Genomic DNA, 22,039 nt, shown 5'->3' with positions numbered 1-22,039 from the left:
TGCAAATCTATCTGCCTGTGAGGACTAATGGGAGTGATGCTTTGTCATCATTATTTAATTGTATTCGTGATGTAAAGCATGGCTGTCCCAAAACTTCCTTTACCTGAATGATGGTAAAACTGAGATCATGGTGTTTGAGCGCACTGGCATACCAAATGTGGTAACACCAAATTTTGGTGCTTTGGCTAACTATGTAAAACCAGCTGTCAAGAATTTGGGAGTGATATTTGACAGCTGTTTGAGGTTCGATCAACAGATAAATTCTGTTGTCAAAGCTAGTTTTTTCCAACTTTGCCTTTTGGCTAAAATAAAGCACTTTCTCAGTAGACGTGATCTTGAGACGGCCATCAATCAATCAATCAATCAATTTTTTTATATAGCGCCAAATCACAACAAACAGTTGCCCCAAGGCCCTTTATATTGTAAGGCAAGGCCATACAATAATTATGTAAAACCCCAACGGTCAAAACGACCCCCTGTGAGCAAGCACTTGGCTACAGTGGGAAGGAAAAACTCCCTTTAACAGGAAGAAACCTCCAGCAGAACCAGGCTCAGGGAGGGGCAGTCTTCTGCTGGGACTGGTTGGGGCTGAGGGAGAGAACCAGGAAAAAGACATGCTGTGGAGGGGAGCAGAGATCGATCACTAATGATTAAATGCAGAGTGGTGCATACAGAGCAAAAAGAGAAAGAAACAATGCATCATGGGAACCCCCCAGCAGTCTACGTCTATAGCAGCATAACTAAGGGATGGTTCAGGGTCACCTGATCCAGCCCTAACTATAAGCTTTAGCAAAAAGGAAAGTTTTAAGCCTACTCTTAAAAGTAGAGAGGGTGTCTGTCTCCCTGATCTGAATTGGGAGCTGGTTCCACAGGAGAGGAGCCTGAAAGCTGAAGGCTCTGCCTCCCATTCTACTCTTACAAACCCTAGGAACTACAAGTAAGCCTGCAGTCTGAGAGCGAAGCGCTCTATTGGGGTGATATGGTACTATGAGGTCCCTAAGATAAGATGGGACCTGATTATTCAAAACCTTATAAGTAAGAAGAAGAATTTTAAATTCTATTCTAGAATTAACAGGAAGCCAATGAAGAGAGGCCAATATGGGTGAGATATGCTCTCTCCTTCTAGTCCCCGTCAGTACTCTAGCTGCAGCATTTTGAATTAACTGAAGGCTTTTTAGGGAACTTTTAGGACAACCTGATAATAATGAATTACAATAGTCCAGCCTAGAGGAAATAAATGCATGAATTAGTTTTTCAGCATCACTCTGAGACAAGACCTTTCTGATTTTAGAGATATTGCGTAAATGCAAAAAAGCAGTCCTACATATTTGTTTAATATGCGCTTTGAATGACATATCCTGATCAAAATGACTCCAAGATTTCTCACAGTATTACTAGAGCTCAGGGTAATGCCATCCAGAGTAAAGATCTGGTTAGACACCATGTTTCTAAGATTTGTGGGGCCAAGTACAATAACTTCAGTTTTATCTGAGTTAAAAGCAGGAAATTAGAGGTCATCCATGTCTTTATGTCTGTAAGACAATCCTGCAGTTTAGCTAATTGGTGTGTGTCCCTCTGGCTTCATGGATAGATAAAGCTGGGTATCATCTGCGTAACAATGAAAATTTAAGCAATACCGTCTAATAATACTGCCTAAGGGAAGCATGTATAAAGTGAATAAAATTGGTCCTAGCACAGAACCTTGTGGAACTCCATAATTAACTTTAGTCTGTGAAGAAGATTCCCCATTTACATGAACAAATTGTAATCTATTAGACAAATATGATTCAAAACCACCGCAGCGCAGTGCCTTTAATACCTATGGCATGCTCTAATCTCTGTAATAAATTTTATGGTCAACAGTATCAAAAGCAGCACTGAGGTCTAACAGAACAAGCACAGAGATGAGTCCACTGTCCGAGGCCATAAGAAGATCATTTGTAACCTTCACTAATGCTGTTTCTGTACTATGATGAATTCTAAAACCTGACTGAAACTCTTCAAATAGACCATTCCTCTGCAGATGATCAGTTAGCTGTTTTACAACTACCCTTTCAAGAATTTTTGAGAGAAAAGGAAGGTTGGAGATTGGCCTATAATTAGCTAAGATAGCTGGGTCAAGTAATGGCTTTTTAAGTAATGGTTTAATTACTGCCACCTTAAAAGCCTGTGGTACATAGCCAACTAACAAAGATAGATTGATCATATTTAAGATCGAAGCATTAAATAATGGTAGGGCTTCCTTGAGCAGCCTGGTAGGAATGGGGTCTAATAACATGTTGATGGTTTGGATGAAGTAACTAATGAAAATAACTCAGACAGAACAATCGGAGAGAAAGAGTCTAACCAAATACCGGCATCACTGAAAGCAGCCAAAGATAACGATACGTCTTTGGGATGGTTATGAGTAATTTTTTCTCTAATAGTTAAAATTTTGTTAGCAAAGAAAGTCATGAAGTCATTACTAGTTAAAGTTAATGGAATACTCAGCTCAATAGAGCTCTGACTCTTTGTCAGCCTGGCTACAGTGCTGAAAAGAAACCTGGGGTTGTTCTTATTTTCTTCAATTAGTGATGAGTACAAAGATGTCCTAGCTTTACTGAGGGCTTTTTATAGAGCAACAGACTCTTTTTTCCAGGCTAAGTGAAGATCTTCTAAATTAGTGAGACGCCATTTCCTCTCCAACTTACGGGTTATCTGCTTTAAGCTACGAGTTTGTGAGTTATACCACGGAGTCAGGCACTTCTGATTTAAAGCTCTCTTTTTCAGAGGAGCTACAGCATCCAAAGTTGTCTTCAATGAGGATGTAAAACTATTGACGAGATACTCTATCTCACTTACAGAGTTTAGGTAGCTACTCTGCACTGTGTTGGTATATGGCATTAGAGAACATAAAGAAGGAATCATATCCTTAAACCTAGTTACAGCGCTTTCTGAAAGACTTCTAGTGTAATGAAACTTATTCCCCACTGCTGGGTAGTCCATCAGAGTAAATGTAAATGTTATTAAGAAATGATCAGACAGAAGGGAGTTTTCAGGGAATACTGTTAAGTCTTCTATTTCCATACCATAAGTCAGAACAAGATCTAAGATATGATTAAAGTGGTGGGTGGACTCATTTACTTTTTGAGCAAAGCCAATAGAGTCTAATAATAGATTAAATGCAGTGTTGAGGCTGTCATTCTCAGCATCTGTGTGGATGTTAAAATCGCCCACTATAATTATCTTATCTGAGCTAAGCACTAAGTCAGACAACAGGTCTGAAAATTCACAGAGAAACTCACAGTAACGACCAGGTGGACGATAGATAATAACAAATAAAACTGGTTTTTGGGACTTCCAATTTGGATGGACAAGACTAAGAGTCAAGCTTTCAAATGAATTAAAGCTCTGTCTGGGTTTTTGATTAATTAATAAACTGGAATGGAAGATTGCTGCTAATCCTCCGCCCCGGCCCGTGCTACGAGCATTCTGACAGTTAGTGTGACTCGGGGGTGTTGACTCATTTAAACTAACATATTCATCCTGCTGTAACCAGGTTTCTGTAAGGCAGAATAAATCAATATGTTGATCAATTATTATATCATTTACCAACAGGGACTTAGAAGAGCGAGACCTAATGTTTAATAGACCACATTTAACTGTTTTAGTCTGTGGTGCAGTTGAAGGTGCTATATTATTTTTTCTTTTTGAATTTTTATGCTTAAATAGATTTTTGCTGGTTATTGGTGGTCTGGGAGCAGGCACCGTCTCTACGGGGATGGGGTAATGAGGGGATGGCAGGGGGAGAGATGCTGCAGAGAGGTGTGTAAGACTACAACTCTGCTTCCTGGTCCCAACCCTGGATAGTCACGGTTTGGAGGACTTAGATAATTGGCCAGATTTCTAGAAATGAGAGCTGCTCCATCCAAAGTGGGATGGCTGCCGTCTCTCCTAACAAGACCAGGTTTTCCCCAGAAGCTTTGCCAATTATCTATGAAGCCCACCTCATTTTTTGGACACCACTCAGACAGCCAGCAATTCAAGGAGAACATGCGGCTAAACATGTCACTCCCGGTCTGATTGGGGAGGGGCCCAGAGAAAACTACAGAGTCCGACATTGTTTTTGCAAAGTTACACACCGATTCAATGTTAATTTTAGTGACCTCCGATTGGCGTAACCGGGCGTCATTACTGCCGACGTGAATTACAATCTTACCAAATTTACGCTTAGCCTTAGCCAGCAGCTTCAAATTTCCTTCAATGTCGCCTGCTCTGGCCCCCGGAAGACAATTGACTATGGTTGCTGGTGTCGCTAACTTCACATTTCTCAAAACAGAGTCGCCAATAACCAGAGTTTGATCCTCGGCGGGTGTGTCGTCGAGTGGGGAAAAACGGTTAGAAATGTGAACGGGTTGGCGGTGTACACGGGGCTTCTGTTTAGGGCTACGCTTCCTCCTCACAGTCACCCAGTCGGCCATTCATGCTTTCATCAGCTCCAGACTTGATTATTGTAATGCACGTTATTCGGGCATTAATCAGTCGTCTCTTGCACGTCTCCAGTTGGTGCAGAATGCTGCTGCTCGTCTTTTGACAAACACTTTTAGACGTGAGCATATTACGCCCGTCCTGTACTCACTCCACTGGCTTCCAGTTCGTTTTAGAATTGATTTTAAAATTTTAATGTTTGTTTTTAAAGCTATTTATGGCCTTGCACCTCCCTACTTGTCTGAAATTTTAACTTTGCGCACCTACAGTAGGACATTAAGGGCGTCTGGCCAGCTTTACTTAGATGTTCCAAGATCAAGATATAAACGCTGAGGTGATCATGCTTTCGCGGTAGCTGGCCCCAGACTGTGGAATGAGCTACCTCTTGAGTTACGTACTATTCCTGACCTAGCACTTTTTAAATCTAAGTTAAAGACTTATTTATTTAAACTGGCTTTTAACACTTAGTGGGGAGGTGACATGTTCTTTTCATGTTCTTTTTTTATGTGTTGTTTTAAAATTTTATTTTATATGTGTTTTATTTTTGTAAATTTGTGTTTTTAATGTTAAGCACTTTGGACACCAGTTGGTGCTGTAAAGCGCTTTATAAATAAATGTTGATTGATTGATTGATTGATTGAGTCAAATATGGGAGTGTGTCCGAGTGCCAAGCATCACCTTGGTTCATGGATGGCAACCATTTAGGTGGACAACCGGTTTACCCCCATTTCTTGGAATTAGCCGTTGATCTGCTGCAGCCAGGTGAAGCGTGAGCGTCCTCTGGACTTCTTCCAGCTGTGGAGATCTTTAACACTGAGGCATCTGTGTGCTGGATCGTGCTCAGAGAAACGCGCCACATGGGCAAAATGTCATAACTGACACTCCCTCACAGTAGACGTGATACTCCTCACCTGAATTCTCCCAACTAACTGTTCATGTGACACAAAGGCATTCTAGTTGTACAAAGGGATCGTCCAAAAAGACCTGATATCAAAGACATTGAGCCCCCACCTTTTGTCACTGGGTTAGAGTCAACGTCTCACAATCATACAGTCAGACAGGAAGCACCTGAAGACATGGACCTGCACCTGCTGCCAAAAACATCACCTGTCAATCTGACAAAAATCCACTTCCTGCACACTTTGTACCAGCTCTGACTGGATTATCTTCACTTGTGGTGGTGGTGGTGTGTGTGTGTGTGTGTGTGTGTGTGTGTGTGTGTGTGTGTGTGTGTGTGTGTGTGTGTGTGTGTGTGTGTGTGTGTGTGTGTGTGTGTGTGTGTGTGTGTGTGTGTGGTGGGGGGGGGGGTGGATGCCCATTGTTTTTAATGAGCTTTTTTTAGTCTGTCAAAAAACTGTCCCACAGTACAAAGGAGCTGATTTACTTGTAATTTTAGACATATGTTTATATTTTATTTTATGTTAGTTTATCTTTTTTATATATATTTATTATAATGAATTCAGTCTGTGGATATTTTTTCTATTTTTATGCCTAGTTCTATTCTTAGTGAGATTTACTGCAATGAAAAACTAATTCTCTTTGGGATGAATAAAGTATTTCTTTTTCTGATTCTATTTCTGATTCTCTTTAACTGTAAAAATCCTCAACAAGACGGTTAAATGTCCTCGACTAAATGGCGCCATCGTGTGTAATCAGGTCGCAACTGCATCTGAAGTAAATGTTGAGTTGACGTCAAACTGCACAACATGCTGACTAAAAGAAGACCATCATGTTGTTCATACGCAAAGTTGGGTAGGATTACTTTGAAATGTAATCCAAAAGTAATCAGATTACAAGTAATCCAAATGTATGCACATACATACATGTAATCCACATGTATTCTTTCAAAGTAAACCTACCCAACCTTGTCTCACGATTAGTGATGAGACTGAAGAGTTTCTCAGGAAACGTACTTAAAAAAATAGACAAGGAAAATGGTGATGGAGTGCTGTCAAGCAAAGGAGGACAATGTCACACTTCATCAGTTCCTGAGTTGTGATTCTGAGGTTCTGGTGAACCTTTAGAACTAGAACGTGTTAATTTATGCGGACCTCCTTCCTCCATGATATAAAATCTGCACAGCCCAAAGCGTTTGTGGTAGTTTTGTGTCACAGTTTGCACAGTTGTTTGTGGTACCATGAATCTATCTGAGATGGTTCCTAAAGAGGAACCTGACTTGTAGAGACCCAGAATTGTGCTCCAGAAATGTTGGTTTCATTCTTTATAATTGGTTTCCTTCTTGAAAGCAATAAATCACGGATTCTTCAGGTAGGCTCTTACATACGGAAGCGTATTGCATTCACTTGATAAATTTATTTTTTGGTTTGTTTTTCGGAGTAATTATTTGTGTTTTTCTAAGTAATTTATTTTTTGTCTGTTTTTTGGAATAATTATTTCTGTTTTTGTGAGTAATTTATTTTTGTCTGTTTTTTGGAATAAATATTTCTGTTTTTTTTCGGTTTATCAGAGTAATTTATTTTATGGTTGGTTTTTCAGAGTATTTTTTTCCTGATTTTCTGATTTTCTTTTTTTTTTTTTCTTTTTTTTTTTCTTGTTTTTCGGACCAATTTTTTTCTGAGTTTAGAGAGCATTTGAAGACGCATTCATTTATTGAGAGCTCGATTTAGTAACAAAAATGACATTGTTCAGTTTAATCAAATTTTACTTTGATCTGGGTTTAAGACACTGGGAGACTGTCCTGTCTTTAAGTCGTATAGATAATATTATCATTAGTTTGTCAACTCTACGCAGGCACCTGAGGACTTTGCGGCTGTTCAAAAGGAAAGCCCATTCAGATCTGCTAGACATAGCAGTTTTTCTCCAGGATCAGTTGGACAGATACAGCCTGAATGCATTTGAAATGGCTGGCTACGCGGTGACCCAAGAAATTAAACAAATAAAAAAATAGTACAAATAGTCCCCCCCCCCCCAAAAAAAAACAAACAAACAAACTAAAAATAAATTATTCAGAAAAACAAACCAAAAAAAAATTTCCCCAGAAAACAAACCAAAAAATTCATTACTTAGAAAAACACAAATAATTACTCCGAAAAACAAACCAAAAAATAAATTTATCAAGTGAATGCAATACCCGTCTGTATTTAAATACTGCCAAAATTACTAGAATTAACTCCTAATTGTGCCAATTATGCTAATTATGCCATGCAGATTAGTTTACATGGATTAGGAGTGGGTTAAGGGTGAGGTTTTAGTTTTTCTGAAATGCATAAAAAAGTTTGTAAGTCTTTTCTCCAGGATCAGTTGGACAGATACAGCCTGAATGCATTTGAAATGCATTTCAAATGCATTCAGGCTGGCTACGCGGTGACTCAAGAAATTAAAAAAAAAAAAAAAAAAAAAAAAAAGTCCCCCCCCCCCCCCAAAAAAACTAAAAATAAATTATTCAGAAAAAAAAAACAAAAAAAATATTTCCTCAGAAAACAAACCAAAAAATAAATTACTCAGAAAAACAGAAATAATTATTCTGAAAAACAGACAGAAAATAAATTACTTAGAAAAACACAAATAATTACTCCGAAAAACAAACCAAAAAATACATTTATCAACTGAATGCAATACCCGTCTGTATTTAAATACTGCCAAAATTACTAGAATTAACTCCTAATTGTGCCAATTATGCTAATTATGCCATGCAGATTAGTTTACATGGATTAGGAGTGGGTTAAGGGTGAGGTTTTAGTTTTTCTGAAATGCATAAAAAAGTTTGTAAGTCTTTTCTCCAGGATCAGTTGGACAGATACAGCCTGAATGCATTTGAAATGCATTTCAAATGCATTCAGGCTGGCTACGCGGTGACTCAAGAAATTAAACAAATAAAAAAATAAAAAAAAAATAGTCCCCCCCCCCAAAAAAAAACTAAAAATAAATTATTCAGAAAAAAAAACAAAAAAAATATTTCCTCAGAAAACAAACCAAAAAATAAATTACTCAGAAAAACAGAAATAATTATTCTGAAAAACAGACAGAAAATAAATTACTTAGAAAAACACAAATAATTACTCCGAAAAACAAACCAAAAAATACATTTATCAAGTGAATGCAATACCCGTCTGTATTTAAATACTGCCAAAATTACTAGAATTAACTCCTAATTGTGCCAATTATGCTAATTATGCCATGCAGATTAGTTTACATGGATTAGGAGTGGGTTAAGGGTGAGGTTTTAGTTTTTCTGAAATGCATAAAAAAGTTTGTAAGTCTTTTCTCCAGGATCAGTTGGACAGATACAGCCTGAATGCATTTGAAATGCATTTCAAATGCATTCAGGCTGGCTATGCGGTGACTCAAGAAATTAAACAAATAAAAAAATAAAAAAAATAGTTCCCCCCCCCCCCAAAAAAAAAAACTAAAAATAAATTATTCAGAAAAAAAAAACAAAAAAAATATTTCCTCAGAAAACAAACCAAAAAATAAATTACTCAGAAAAACAGAAATAATTATTCTGAAAAACAGACAGAAAATAAATTACTTAGAAAAACACAAATAATTACTCCGAAAAACAAACCAAAAAATACATTTATCAAGTGAATGCAATACCCGTCTGTATTTAAATACTGCCAAAATTACTAGAATTAACTCCTAATTGTGCCAATTATGCTAATTATGCCATGCAGATTAGTTTACATGGATTAGGAGTGGGTTAAGGGTGAGGGTTTCGTTTTTCTGAAATGCATAAAAAAGTTTGTAAGTCTGAACATTACTTTCACTTCTGGACCAGCATTTGCACACTTTTGGAAGTTTTGCACAACAGCAGAACTCTGATATCATCCAGGTCCAATTTGTGAAAATTTGACATTCACACACTGTTCAGAACATATGTCAACTATTGACCCACTGAAAAAGTGACACAGCGAAGAAAAAACTGAAATAAATCAATCCGATAATGATCGTTATGTAATAAAGTGTCATGCAGTTAAAGCTGCACATTGTTAATCACATGGAATATTTACACCATTTATAAAAAGCACAGACTTTAAAACATAAAAATAACCTCTACAAGACACAAAATAAAGAAACATTTACATTAAAGGATAAATAAGGTCAAATCAGTCTTCCTCGTGAGTAAAGCTCAACACATTCAGAGTCCATTAATTTGAATAATTATGCATTTTTCTGTAGTTCTTTGTCCAGTATTAATTCAATATATTTCAGTGATTTCCATCACAATTGAACTCTATTAGAAAAAGTGATGATGATTGCGGGGGGGGGGGGGGGTCATAAGCATAGCGCTGTATATGTAAATGTCCATTTATGTCCACAATTCTACTTCCGGTCATATCTGACAGTTCATAAAGTTTGACCGGAAGTGCCTCTCTTTGTGACGTGTGAATTACTTTATGCTTTATGCTTTTGTTCTTTGTGCAGTTTCACTTTAGTCTGAGTCAGTCTGTAGTTTGTGTGACAGTGTGTGTGTGTTTAAACCTGCAGCAGTCTGTGTTTTATCTCTCAGTCTGACCGTTTTATTCATATTAACTGATCAATTATTTGACTGGTGCAGTGAGAATTTGGTTCTTAAAGTAAGACGAGGTTGAGGTTTGAGGATTTTTCGTGGATTTTGAGTTAATCAGCCGCCTGATCGTCGCTTCACAACACAACAGGTAAATTATTCAAACATTTAATGATCTGTCTCAGAGAAAATCATGCAGAAAAAGAGAAGTTGGCTGGATTTCATGAAACTTTCCAAAAGTGAAGAACAACCATAAAAACTTGGACCCATAACATTTTTTTTCACTCCATAAAACGTTCTGAACAACTTAATTTTTAAAATGATCCACTTTTGGCCATGCTTACCGTCTCTACATTGAAATATATAGTAAAAAAGGTGATTTTGAAAGTAAATGTTCTCAATTCTCGACGCCTGTATTTCTGTTCCATGTGTACCAGAATTTAGGAAATATATTTTTCTAAATGTTCTAAATAATTTTGACTTTGTGTATGTTAATGTTTGTCAAGTTACGGGTAAATTAATTTTGAAGTTTCACCGGATATTCGGTATGTAGAGTGAATTATTTTGGTGTTACACCGGACGTATCTTTTGTTGTCGGTCGCTAGCTTGACTTCTCTTTAATGTGACATTAAAACTTGGACTTACTGTGTGATCGCATGTTGCGAAATATATTATTTAAATCATTAATTTTTGGATGAAATTGTAAACAAATGTGACAACGGTGAACAACAACAACAACTACAATAATAATAATAAAATGCAACAGCTCCAGAAACCCTCAAATTCTGAATAACTTTGTTACCATTGCGTGTGTGTGCGTGTGTGTGCGTGTGTGTGCGTGTGTGTGCGTGTGTGTGTGTGTGTGTGTGTGTGTGTGTGTGTGTGTGTGTGTGTGTGTGTGTGTGAAAAATAAATTTTGTATTCATCAATATTTGAAATATTTAACATTCAACAACTTTGTAATATTTTTTTATTTACATGCTTATGAAGTTTTTGCACAGTAATGATTACAAACTTTTAATAAGCGTATCAGTTTTTTTTCAATTTTTTTCCCCATTATATGTTTTCTTTTACACAAAAGAGTGTCATATTATTTATCAAGATGTTTGCTCATTGTGTGTTGTTGACTGTTTGTCTGAACCCACAAATTTGTATTCATCAATATTTGAAATATTTAACATTCAACAGCTTTGTAATATTTATTTTTTTTTTTTATTTACATGCTTATGAAGCTTTTGCACAGTAATGATTACAAACTTTTAACAAGCGTATCAGTTTTGCATTGAAATCTAATTTTTTCTCCATTATATGTTTCTTTTACACAAAAGAGTGTCATATTATTTGTCAAGATGTTTGCTCATTGTGTGTTGTTGACTGTTTGTCTGAACCCACAAATTGTGTAAATTTGACTGAAATGCAGTCTTTTTGATTCTTTTCTCTCTCTCTCCAGTCATGGCCTGTAGAAGTGCCCGCCTGGTTGCGATGGGCTACTATATTTATGATGAAGACTCTGAGTCCTACAAGAGGACCGTTTGTTACCGTGAGACCCCGGTCAGGTACGTGATCTGCTTCTGTGGCTCTAACGTTAACTCTGATATTCTTTTGACACTCTGTTTCCTTTCTTTGTCCTCATTATAATTCCTCATGTTGTGTATCCGTGTTTCTCTCTGTCACCCCTTCCAGGATTTTCAAGAAGAGGAGAGACACTCGTCATACGGCCGTCAGCCACAACGCCAGCAGTGATTCTGCTGAGGTCACCGACCTCAACCAGTATGACGATGACCTGGAATCATCTTACTGTGAAGGTCAGTCACAGGCGGACACACACACACACACACACACACACACACACACACACACACACACACACACACCTGAATCATTATTATTATAATTATTATTGTTAGTACTACTAGTAATAGTAGTATTTTGTGACATTTTAAACTTTATTACAATACTGAAAATCCAAGAGTTTGTTCTCATTTATTTTGAATCGCCTCATGGCCCTCCTGCAGTACCTTCCCGGTCCACCAGAGGGCAGTGGCCGACACACTGGGGACATAGTACAGAGTCATGTGACACTGAAAGGCCTCTGTGTGGTTTCTTTGACAGGTGGGGACTCACTCCTCCACAAACTGGACCCCACCAGGATGAAACCAGCAGCCTCCACCAGCTCCACTGATGCTCCCCGTCATCGATTTGGTGCCAGGATTTTGATAATTGCCTTCACTTTGATGGGTAAGTGTGAGCCAATCAGCTTCCATCTCAGGTGGATCATGTGGTTCCTTGATGAATTGTGTTTGGTGATTGGATGATTTTTAGCAGCTTGGTGGATTCAGCAGATGTTTGCTTTCTCCTCCCCGTTTTTTTCCCCAGCTCTTTGGCACCTCCTGCCCACGGTGCCCACCTTCAACATGATCGGTTCAGTTGTCCCTCATCTTGTTGACCTCAGCACCACCAAGGCTCCATCTGTGGAGGTAGACTTCATCTGCAAACACCTGCAGCTCACTGTTGCTTTGTGTGTTGGTTAAAGTCATGCAGATTAAATATAATATGTATTTTTAAGACAAGACTGTCTCTTTATATGTCTTGTTACTGTCCACCCACCCAGCAGAGTCCATCTTCAGAAGCTGGTCCTGACCACGTCCAGCTCAGCCCAGAGCTGAAACAGGCTGCAGAGAGGTGGCTCATGGAACAAATCAAGGTACGTTGATCTGCATGTTGTGTCCATACCCGGGTGGATCTGTAAATTGATGACACATTTTAAGGTTAAAAACACCAAATTTGCACACACATTGTTTTAGATATCCTGCCAAGCTCAGTTTTATTTATTTAATTTTTTTTTTAAATCAATGTAATTGTGGCTGGAATGGATTCAGAGTGTCAGACAACAACACTTCATTACTCTCTGTATGACATCTACTACTATAAGCAACAGATTCATCATCGTGTCCCACAGCAGCCTGTACTCAAAGTTCTTGAAATGGACCAATATCTCCACCTGGTGGAGATTTAGCATTAAAACAGGTACAATACAGTTTCACCAAGAGCTCCAGTTTAGTAAAAGACAGATCATTTTGAAGATATTCTGGACCTACATGGTGGCTGTCTCGGATTTTGGTATTTACTGAAGATGAAAACTGAATTTGAAATTCTTCTTCTTAAATATCAAACTGTGTGTGCAAAATTTGGTCCTGTTACCATAAAACGCACAAATCTTAGTCATTTATTTCTTGTGTGGGTTAGGGATGTAGGGACGGGACGGAGTATAATCCTAATCTTTGTGTGTGTGTTTGTGTGACATTTGGTCATTTATTGTATGTTGTATATTTTTCAGGAGCAACTTGAGGCTGATCGGCGGCGCTGTGAACGACCGATGGCAGACAGAATGGCCGACTTTGCTCTGGAGTCTCTAGGTAAGATTTAACCCCCCCATCTGAGTCATGTGACTTCATTCTTCAGTATTTCAGAATATCTTTTTTCATGCTACTTTGAAATATTAAAATAAGAATAGAAACGTATCAATATTCCAAAGTCATAGTTCATGAAAATACATCAAAATATGCCTAAACACTCATTTACTACCTCGCGTGCTAGTTGCCCTGTTAGCGTCCGTATTGTTCCTACGTTACAGAGCTGGATCGAGTCTAAAAGTACATTTTGGGGGTTTATTCCAGTGATACTTTCCAGCTGCTGACATGCTCCATATGTGACCATTTCCCAGACGTACTGGAACAATTTCAGGTCTCTTTATATCAAATCAGGACAAACAAAAAAGCTGCATTCATATCTCTCACTTCAAGTTACACCTGCAATAACGTATCGATGTATTTTCATGAGCTTTAACTGAGCTCTTTATATCTTCATGTGAGCGGGCCCCCTCATGGAGGCCACCATGTTGGTACAGTAGCTCAGAAGGGACATACTTACCCAGTCTAGTGAATTTCTCAGCACACCTGGAATATTGACTGGTTGCTAACACACAGGCTAACGCATTTACATTAAATCAATGTCGTTGTTGTTTTTTAATCCTCTGTAGGTGCCACTGTGGTCCGGTCCAGAACTACTGAGACCCACCCCTCTCAGTCCACATGCAGGACCCTGTTTGGATTTTCTGTGTGGTGTCGCTCTCAGAGTCCACGAATTGCCATTCAGGTATGTTTATTTATTTATTTGAAAGTTTTGTTTCGTGTTTCACTCTGTGTTTGTCTCTGAAGATCTTCTTGGTCATGATTATCGATCATTTGCTGCTGGGTCTAAATGGTACTTTGTCTTCTTTCAGGGCTTCCCGGAGCTGCTCCCAGGGAGGTGCTGGGCGTTTCAGGGCCATCAGGGGACTCTGGTCGTCGCTCTGTCGCACCCCGTCAGGATGAGTCACGTCACTCTGGACCATGTGCCGAGCTACAGCTCCCCCAGTGGACACATTGACTCGGCCCCTAAAGATTTTGAGATTTATGTGAGTGATCACAATCTAGAAAAGAAACGTGGAACTCCACGACTGATTTATTTACCAACGGAAATGTTCTTTTTTTCCGTCTCTAGGATATCCTGTTAATACATCACTGATTAACTCGATATCTAACCGATCTGTTGGAACCCTGTTTAATTCACAGATGTAATAAAGCGGCGCCATCAGACGGCAAAAAGTTTGACACTTTTGGCTGCTGACAAAATATGGAACATTCCGGCTGTGAAATTCACAAACAACAATTAGCACACAACCTGTTGCTATGCTAACGCTTAATCCAACCCTGAATATACTGTCGACAGCATTATTGTGATTTTCTTTTCTGAAAAACAGATTTGTTTTAAACTGCGAGTGACCTCAGAACACAGTGAGGTGCTTTCTTTAGATAGTTTAATGCTCAAGCTAACAGGGGCCTAGCTTGGGGTTTCGCTAACATTCAGCAACTTTTCACCAGGAATTTGTTTGGATAAATGTGCAAAAGGAGGAGAAATGATAAAGTGATTCATTATAAACTTGTAGATAATCATTCCATTAAAATCACATGGAATTCTGCTTTTTTGAGCTCTTGTTGTTGTGCTAATTAGCATGAGGGTTAGCTGCAGAGGTCTCTGTCCCACGTGTTGTTTCTGGTCGGCCCACAAGTTTTATTTCTAACATGTTCTCACTCCCGTCTTTCTCAGGGGATGGAGGACGACGATGACGACGGGACTCTGCTGGGCAAGTTTACATACGACCAGGACGGAGACCCGACGCAGACGTTTGAGCTGCCTGTAAGTTTGAAGAAACATCTAAAGATCTGTTTGCACTTTGTTGTCTAGATGTTTGAACTGCACACATCCTAACAGCACTTTTCTCTGCTCTCTGTTCTTCTCTCCACCTGCAGAAACCCAGCGAGGTCCATCGCTACGTGGCCTTACGTGTGCTCAGCAACTGGGGTCACGCAGAGTACACGTGTCTGTACAGATTCCGTGTACACGGAACGATGGACGTCACATGATGTTTGAAGCACGAGTTTGTTTAAATCTTGTAAATAATAAATTGATTTAAATGAAGAAAAGTGTGTTCTTTATTTCAGCCACTTTAAAAAGACGTTTAACTCTTTCTTGGCAAAACTACAGCATTTCTGACGAACTCCTCTGGACTCATATGAAGAAATAAAAACAAGTTCCAGTAACTGAAGAGCTGCTGATACAAATTCCATGTGTCCATCTCCTGACCTCAACAGAAAACTGGTGTAGATGTAGTTATCATGCTATACTTTTTTTTTAAGTAACCAGAGTGATGAAAAAAAAACTTCATGCAGTGTAAAATCCCTGTAATTAATGTTATAAACGCCATTCTGTTGATGCTTGTCCAAATACTTATGGACCAAATGATGCATATGGCAACCTATGATCAAAATACTTACCAAACTATTGATTGATCCAGAAAAAATATTTTCGCTTTTATTAATGCAAACTTCATGTTTTTAAATTTTCTTCTTAGATACTATAAAAGATAAACACAATTCTGAATTTGAAAAAAAACAAAAAAACAACAAAATCTATTATTTTGTTGGACTCATTCTTATGTTACTATGATGATTGGAATCAGTTCTCACAAGAGAAGAAACTGAGTCGTCACATTCCATCAACCGTCACGCTGGGTTTGTATTTTGTTGACATTCTGAAAATTCCACTCAAGTTTGTGCGAATCTGTAATGGAAACCCAGCAACATGAACTTTCACTCATTCACAAATACTGCAGTACAAACTTCTGACACGAGACTGCGTTTTTGTTCAAAACATTTCAACTGAAACATTGACTCAAAGTTTTGAAAGTTGCCTCTGAGTCCATAAACCAACCACATTCCTCATGGTTAGCATCAACAACAGCTAGTCATTAGCACCAATCACGGAAAGCATGAGCAGTCTATAGTAAACTCATATCACGTACCAACTCTTCGTTGGTCAGTGGGTTTGGTTCCGACAAATATTTCAAAATGATCATCTGATTTGGTCACATCAGCACAAAACGTACAGAACTTTTCTGAAACGATGATGTCATAGACCTGCCTCAGGAACCCCAACCACTCATAACAGCTTCATGTTGTTGTAATTCAACATAGGTTTTTTTGTTTTGTCTTAATGGGACTTACTTTTACAACAAAAATAATTCCCACATAAATGGAGACTAAATGAAACACTGTGACACTAATAAATTGCAGGAAGGACTTTCAGCTTTTAAAATAACACCAGAAGCACTGTAGTGTAACAACCAATGAGAAGTGCCACAATTGACCAAGATGCTAGAAGTTGACCAGATATGCTTTGACCACCTACACCAATGCTAACCGCAGTTAGCAGAGACTGATGCATTGATGCCAAGTCCAGAAATGTTAATCTCCACGTCGATATCTGAAACAAACTGTTGAAATAGTACGTGCAGAATACGTCACCCTGCTCAGAAAATAAATTTAAATTTTTATTTGCAAAGTGGCTATCGAGATGATAACGTATCATATTCTGCAGCTTGGCACAGAAACCACCACAACTATCATGAGATGACGATGGCGGTTCAGGAAACAGCAGATGAATTTAAGGTTTCAGGTTTTGTGTGAATCAAGAAGTTTCAATAACAATGGGGGTTACACGAACAGCAATTCACGGTTTGCATACGGCTCCAGCTGTGACATAAATGATACAAAACAATAAAACGTAAAAAATTTTTCCAGTCTCCAACTATGCCTTCAAACAAACCCAAATACTGTCACAGTGACCGAAAACAAAACGTCCTGAATTAATGTTCTTCTGCAGGCTGCATCTGGACTCTACAACGTCAGCGGTGCCGCCAGAACTTCGGTCAGTCTCTGAGTCTCCAAACCAGAGCTGCCTGTCAATGACGTGTCCTGGAGGAGTGACACCAGTTCAACTGGACCTGCTGGGTTCTCCTGGTGCGGTCCAGACCCGCTGAGGGGTTTGGACCTCTTCTTCTTGCAGACCGCTCTCTTTCCTTCGCTGTACCCGCTCAACCTGGAGGCCAGCGAGCGTATGCGCCGAGGCTTGGTCAGCTTCTTCCGGTCCGGATCGTGGACCACGCCGTGGCGTTGGAGGCTCTGCTTGGCGGCGAAGGTCTTCCCGCAGCCCGGGTGGGTGCAGGCGAAAGGTCGGTTCTCCTCGTGGAAGGAGCTGATGTGGTGCTCCAGGTTGAAGGCAGTGGTGAAGGACCGCTGGCAGCCGTCCCGGGGACACCTGAGCACCACCCTGTCGGCCGCGTGGACCTTCTGGTGCGCCTTTAGGTGCCAGGGCTCCTTGTAGACCTTGCTGCACCTGTCGCACCTGAGGCCCAGCCACTGCCGCTCGGCCGCGTGCCGCTCCGCGCGGTGCCTCAGGTACTCGGTCCAGGTCTTCCCGGTGAAGGCGCAGGCGTCTTCCGGGCACGGGTAACCCCGGTGCACCTTCTGGTGGCGCCGCAGGCCGCTGGGGAAGGAGAAGGCCGCGCGGCAGCCCGGGAAGGCGCAGCGGCACGGCGGCACCTGCGCGTGCTGCTCGCACACGTGGGCCTTCAGCAGCTTATTCTTCCGGAACTCCAGGCCGCAGCCTTCGTACCTGCACGTGTACTTCCTGCTGTCGTGGCTGTGCACGCGCTCCACGTGCCTGGTCCGGTTGGCGTTGGTGGTGAAGGCCTCCGTGCACGCGTCCACGCCGCACACGAACGGCTTCAGGCCGCTGTGCGTGAGCGCGTGTCGCGCCAGGTGCTGCTGCGTGGTTAAGGTTCTGCCGCAGCCGCTGTGCGCGCACGCGTGCGGCTTCACGCCCGTGTGTTTGCACAAGTGCGCGTCCAGCTTCCAGCGCTTATTATAAGCGGCCGAGCAGTCCGGAAACGAGCAGATAAAACGTTTGTGGGGCTCCGAAGGAGACTCCATCTTCACCGGGGAAAACACGTGACAATCCCACAATCCCCTGCGCGAGCTGACGCCACCACCAACTGTGTTGCCAGTTTACTTGGTGCATTATCGCCATCTAGTGGTGGGCGAACTCGACGCAGTGACGTGGCTTTGAGAAACTAATAATAATGACTGTTGATTTAGCTGTGTGTGTGTGTGTGTGTGTGTGTGTGGGGGGGGGGGGTTATCTTACGGGGTTTTTATATATTTATTGTCTCTGTCTTTTAAAACCAGATTTGCTACTGTAAGACAACTGAATATTTCATGAGGGGATTAATAAAGTATCTATCGAGGCAGATTAAAAGCAAAAACATTACATTTACACAGGCATTGTTTTACCACACACATATATATATATAAATGTGGCAGGAGGGTGGAAGAGAGCGAGAGAGCGCCACCTAGGATAGGCCTAGGACCCTGCACAAGGCAGACACAGGTTCGTTTTTACCTTTTTGAAAAAAGGGGAACAGAGACCAAAAAGAACGCCTTTATTTATTCCCAACCTTGATTAGTTAAAGTCACCCCATTTACCAATATAGAAAAAAAAAACACTGAAAGTAAAAAAACAAACCCAAACTCAAAATTACAAAACTCTCATCCACACAAAAAAAGAACATGCAAATAAACCAAACACCAATATATTACAGTTAAAACACGTAGGGCGATGATTTAAAAAAAAAACAAACAATAAAATACAGGTGTGGGATAAATGTGGATCACAGAGCCAGCACGCGATATGTTATTTCTCTTTTTTTTTCCGCCCACCTCTGGCTTTGTGACCCCTATAATGTCCGTACAAAGTCCAATTTGTTACCAGACTGTTAACAAGATGCAGCTTGGTCAAATACCCAGGATCCAGGAAGTCAGCAGCAGGAGGAGTTACGCAAGGCGTGGCCAGCCTCTAAATTATCAAGCCGACGCAGCTGTTCCCAGCAGCCACCGCGGGAGGTGCAGCCTGGTCCCGCTGTGATGTAAACACCACATTAGCAGACCAAAATAATTTATAATTGTTTATAAAAGACAGAAACCAGCAACTCACCAGTAAGAAGACGCACCGGTCTGCTCAAGACCCCAGTGGAGCTGCACTCCCAGCCTCCAGACAACGTGCGTAAGAGCGCACAAAGTGCCACGCTATAAAAAAAAAAAAACGACATTATAGAACGATAAAAGACAACTGAATGGGCCAAAAAGGCAAAGCTGGCCGCTTACCCCAAATCAGACGCTGGTGGCCCAAACACGCCCGCGAACAGCAGCAGCTGTAAGCCGCAGTGGTACTCAGAGTAAAACAGCACTCCAAGCTAGTGATGGCAAATTCGAGGCCTCATGAACCAATGAGCCACTTCAACACAACTGGCTGAAAATCGACACACTGCTTCGAGGCGTTTGATACAGTTTGAAGGGTGACATCTGCTGGATTGTTTTGAGAATTACCCTGAGCGAGTGCTGTGACAAATGTTTGCAGTAATTCATGACTGATGTGGTTTGTCCTTGAAAAATACTAATAAAAAATGTCATCTTCATTATTGTGTCTTTCTTAATGTAATAAATAGTCCCTACAGATGCACACATACTGGTTATGAAAGCCTTTATTGTAGACTATATGTAGATTCATCAGTCCTCAAACAATATTTGGATGGAATGTGACGGGAAAAGTGAGAAAGGCATGTGCTTCTGCAACTTGTGCTTATGATACTGTAATTTGTAAGTTAGAATAGAGGGGATAGGAGACGGTGATTGTGCAACTATCAACAATTTTTGTTCAAAAAAAGAATCATTTCAACAGTGCTGGGCTTTAATCGGCTCCTCTTCTGCCTCACCACCTCTCCAGCTTTGGAGAAGACCCGCTCGCCAAAATCACAGCTCTTCAGTCACTCAGCTCAGTCTCTGATCTACCTATGAATATATAGTCTAACCTATAACCTGTGTTGATGTACTGTGTGGATAAATGTTGTATATGAATGGATGCCTGTTGTGTGTGGTTAGGTCCTATGTGTATGTAGCTAACTATACTAAATGAACTCTAAACTAGACCTAAATACGTGTATAAACTAATGCTGTCCCTGTCACGTAGTAATTGGCAATAACACTGTCGCTAGCAGTCTCCTCCTCTCACAAACGCACAGTTTGTGCCGCGATTCAGATCTCATTTAAATACTTGGCGGGTCGTATCGACACGCCCAGATTATTCGACTTTCCTGCGAAGCTCGACACGTGGGGTGACGTAACGAGGCCTCGCTCGCAGTGGTCACGTGATGGGGGCGTGCTCGACACTTCTGGTTCACAAAGCTCGATGCTGTGTCGAGCAGCCTGACTCGAACTTAACGTCACTACTCCAAGCCACTAATAAAGAGCCACCCAAAGCTCCAGAGAGGAAGGAAAATGATGAACGCACGCAGTCACCACAGCATGTAAAGCCACTCCAATGCTGCCTCACGGGAGAGACCAGGAAGCAAAAGAGGAACGAAGCCACAAAACAATGCTGAATTTATATCCCTGGCTCACATCAAACACAATCAGAAACCAGGTGCGCACTACCAAGAACAGGTAGGGGAGGGCATGCACACTCCACACTACCACATCTATATATTACAAGTCAAGCTCAATTTATGAAATTGTTTTAATGTAATTGTGATTATAATGGATTCAGCCTAAGAACACACACACACACACACACACACACACACCCTTTGTGTCTATAGCGAGTGGGGCATCTATGTGAAACAATTGTGTGTTTTATAATAAAAATGATGCATTTTACACAGAATTGCTTGATATGTATAATAAAAAAAATAGATGGCCAGCTCAGTTTCTTTCTTTCTTTCTTTTTGTATCAATGTAATTATGGTATAAGAACACATGCACACACACACACACACACACACATTTTATTTGTGTCTATATGATACACAGCAGGCCAGATATGTGAAATGTTTGTGCATTTTATGCTAAAAGCACCAAATTTTGCACAGACATTCTTTTATAGACATGTCTTGAAAAGTTGGGTATGATGCCTTGCTCAGTTTCCCTTTGTGGATAATAATCCTTTATGTATTTTATGTCTCTGTTTTATCTAACTGACTGTGAACACATTTGAATGAGATGTTTGTTCTTGCTTTCTTGCTGTCTGTAGCTGTTTTCCGGTGCATTGTTGGTTTTAATGATGCACTTTGCCAATCAGGCAGTTTCCTGCTTATGGAGCTGATCTGCCGATGTATTGAGCAGGGTTCAAATCCAGCTTGTACTCCCTGTCTGTGTCCTCGAACGAGACGCTTCACAGCGTTGCCCGTACACCCAGCTGTAAATGGGCCAGTTGTCTTCATCTGGTGAAGTAACCTGTGTCGGACTGGAGTCCCGTCCAGGGGGAGTCGGAGACTCTCGTCCATGTTATGTAATCTGGAAATATGGATTTGGGGTGCTTCAGATGTTAAAGCATCCTGTATGAAACTCCTTTATAAATACAGCTGTTATTATTAGTGTTTTACTTTATTATTACATTAATAAAATAGCAGTGCCTTACTTTATCATTAGAAAATATATTTCCATTAAAAAAAAATCAGAGACATATAACACATTCGTAGCTAATAATATATATACTATATTTTAAAATTGCTTTCGTAGTTGTTTGTCGTTGTTGTTTTTGTTTGTTTGGTTTTGTTTTGTTAAATATATTTAAAGCCAAAATGCTTTTTGGTCTTTCTTGAGATGTGACAAC

General features: G+C 40.3%; 1 protein-coding gene and 1 long non-coding RNA gene across 2 annotated transcripts; both read right to left on the bottom strand.

Moving 5' to 3' along the window:
* Nucleotides 1–16,033: 16,033 nt before the first annotated feature.
* On the bottom strand, nucleotides 16,034–18,310 carry LOC117526931 (transcription factor IIIA-like). Its single transcript, XM_034189059.1, has one exon. The coding sequence runs from the start codon at nucleotides 18,304–18,306 to the stop codon at nucleotides 17,212–17,214; it is 1,095 nt and encodes a 364-aa protein (XP_034044950.1). The 5' UTR covers nucleotides 18,307–18,310; the 3' UTR covers nucleotides 16,034–17,211.
* A 522-nt stretch (nucleotides 18,311–18,832) lies between these two features.
* Nucleotides 18,833–19,645, bottom strand: LOC117526782. The gene is made up of 3 exons (XR_004565349.1): nucleotides 19,537–19,645; nucleotides 19,367–19,458; nucleotides 18,833–19,291 (listed from the first exon to the last, which is right to left on the bottom strand). It is a non-coding gene; the product is annotated as an uncharacterized LOC117526782 (long non-coding RNA).
* Between the last annotated feature and the right edge of the window lie 2,394 nt (nucleotides 19,646–22,039).

The sequence above is a fragment of the Thalassophryne amazonica genome, chromosome 15, assembly GCF_902500255.1.
Source record: "Thalassophryne amazonica chromosome 15, fThaAma1.1, whole genome shotgun sequence".
Lineage (NCBI taxonomy): Eukaryota > Metazoa > Chordata > Actinopteri > Batrachoidiformes > Batrachoididae > Thalassophryne > Thalassophryne amazonica.
Note: the sequence above shows the minus strand (reverse complement) of the source record. Positions and strands in the feature narration are given on the sequence as shown.

Excerpts from the sequence above, each read along its gene's own strand:
- LOC117526931 (XM_034189059.1), bottom strand. The coding sequence starts at position 18,306 with ATGGAGTCTCCTTCGGAGCCCCACAAACGTTTTATCTGCTCGTTTCCG.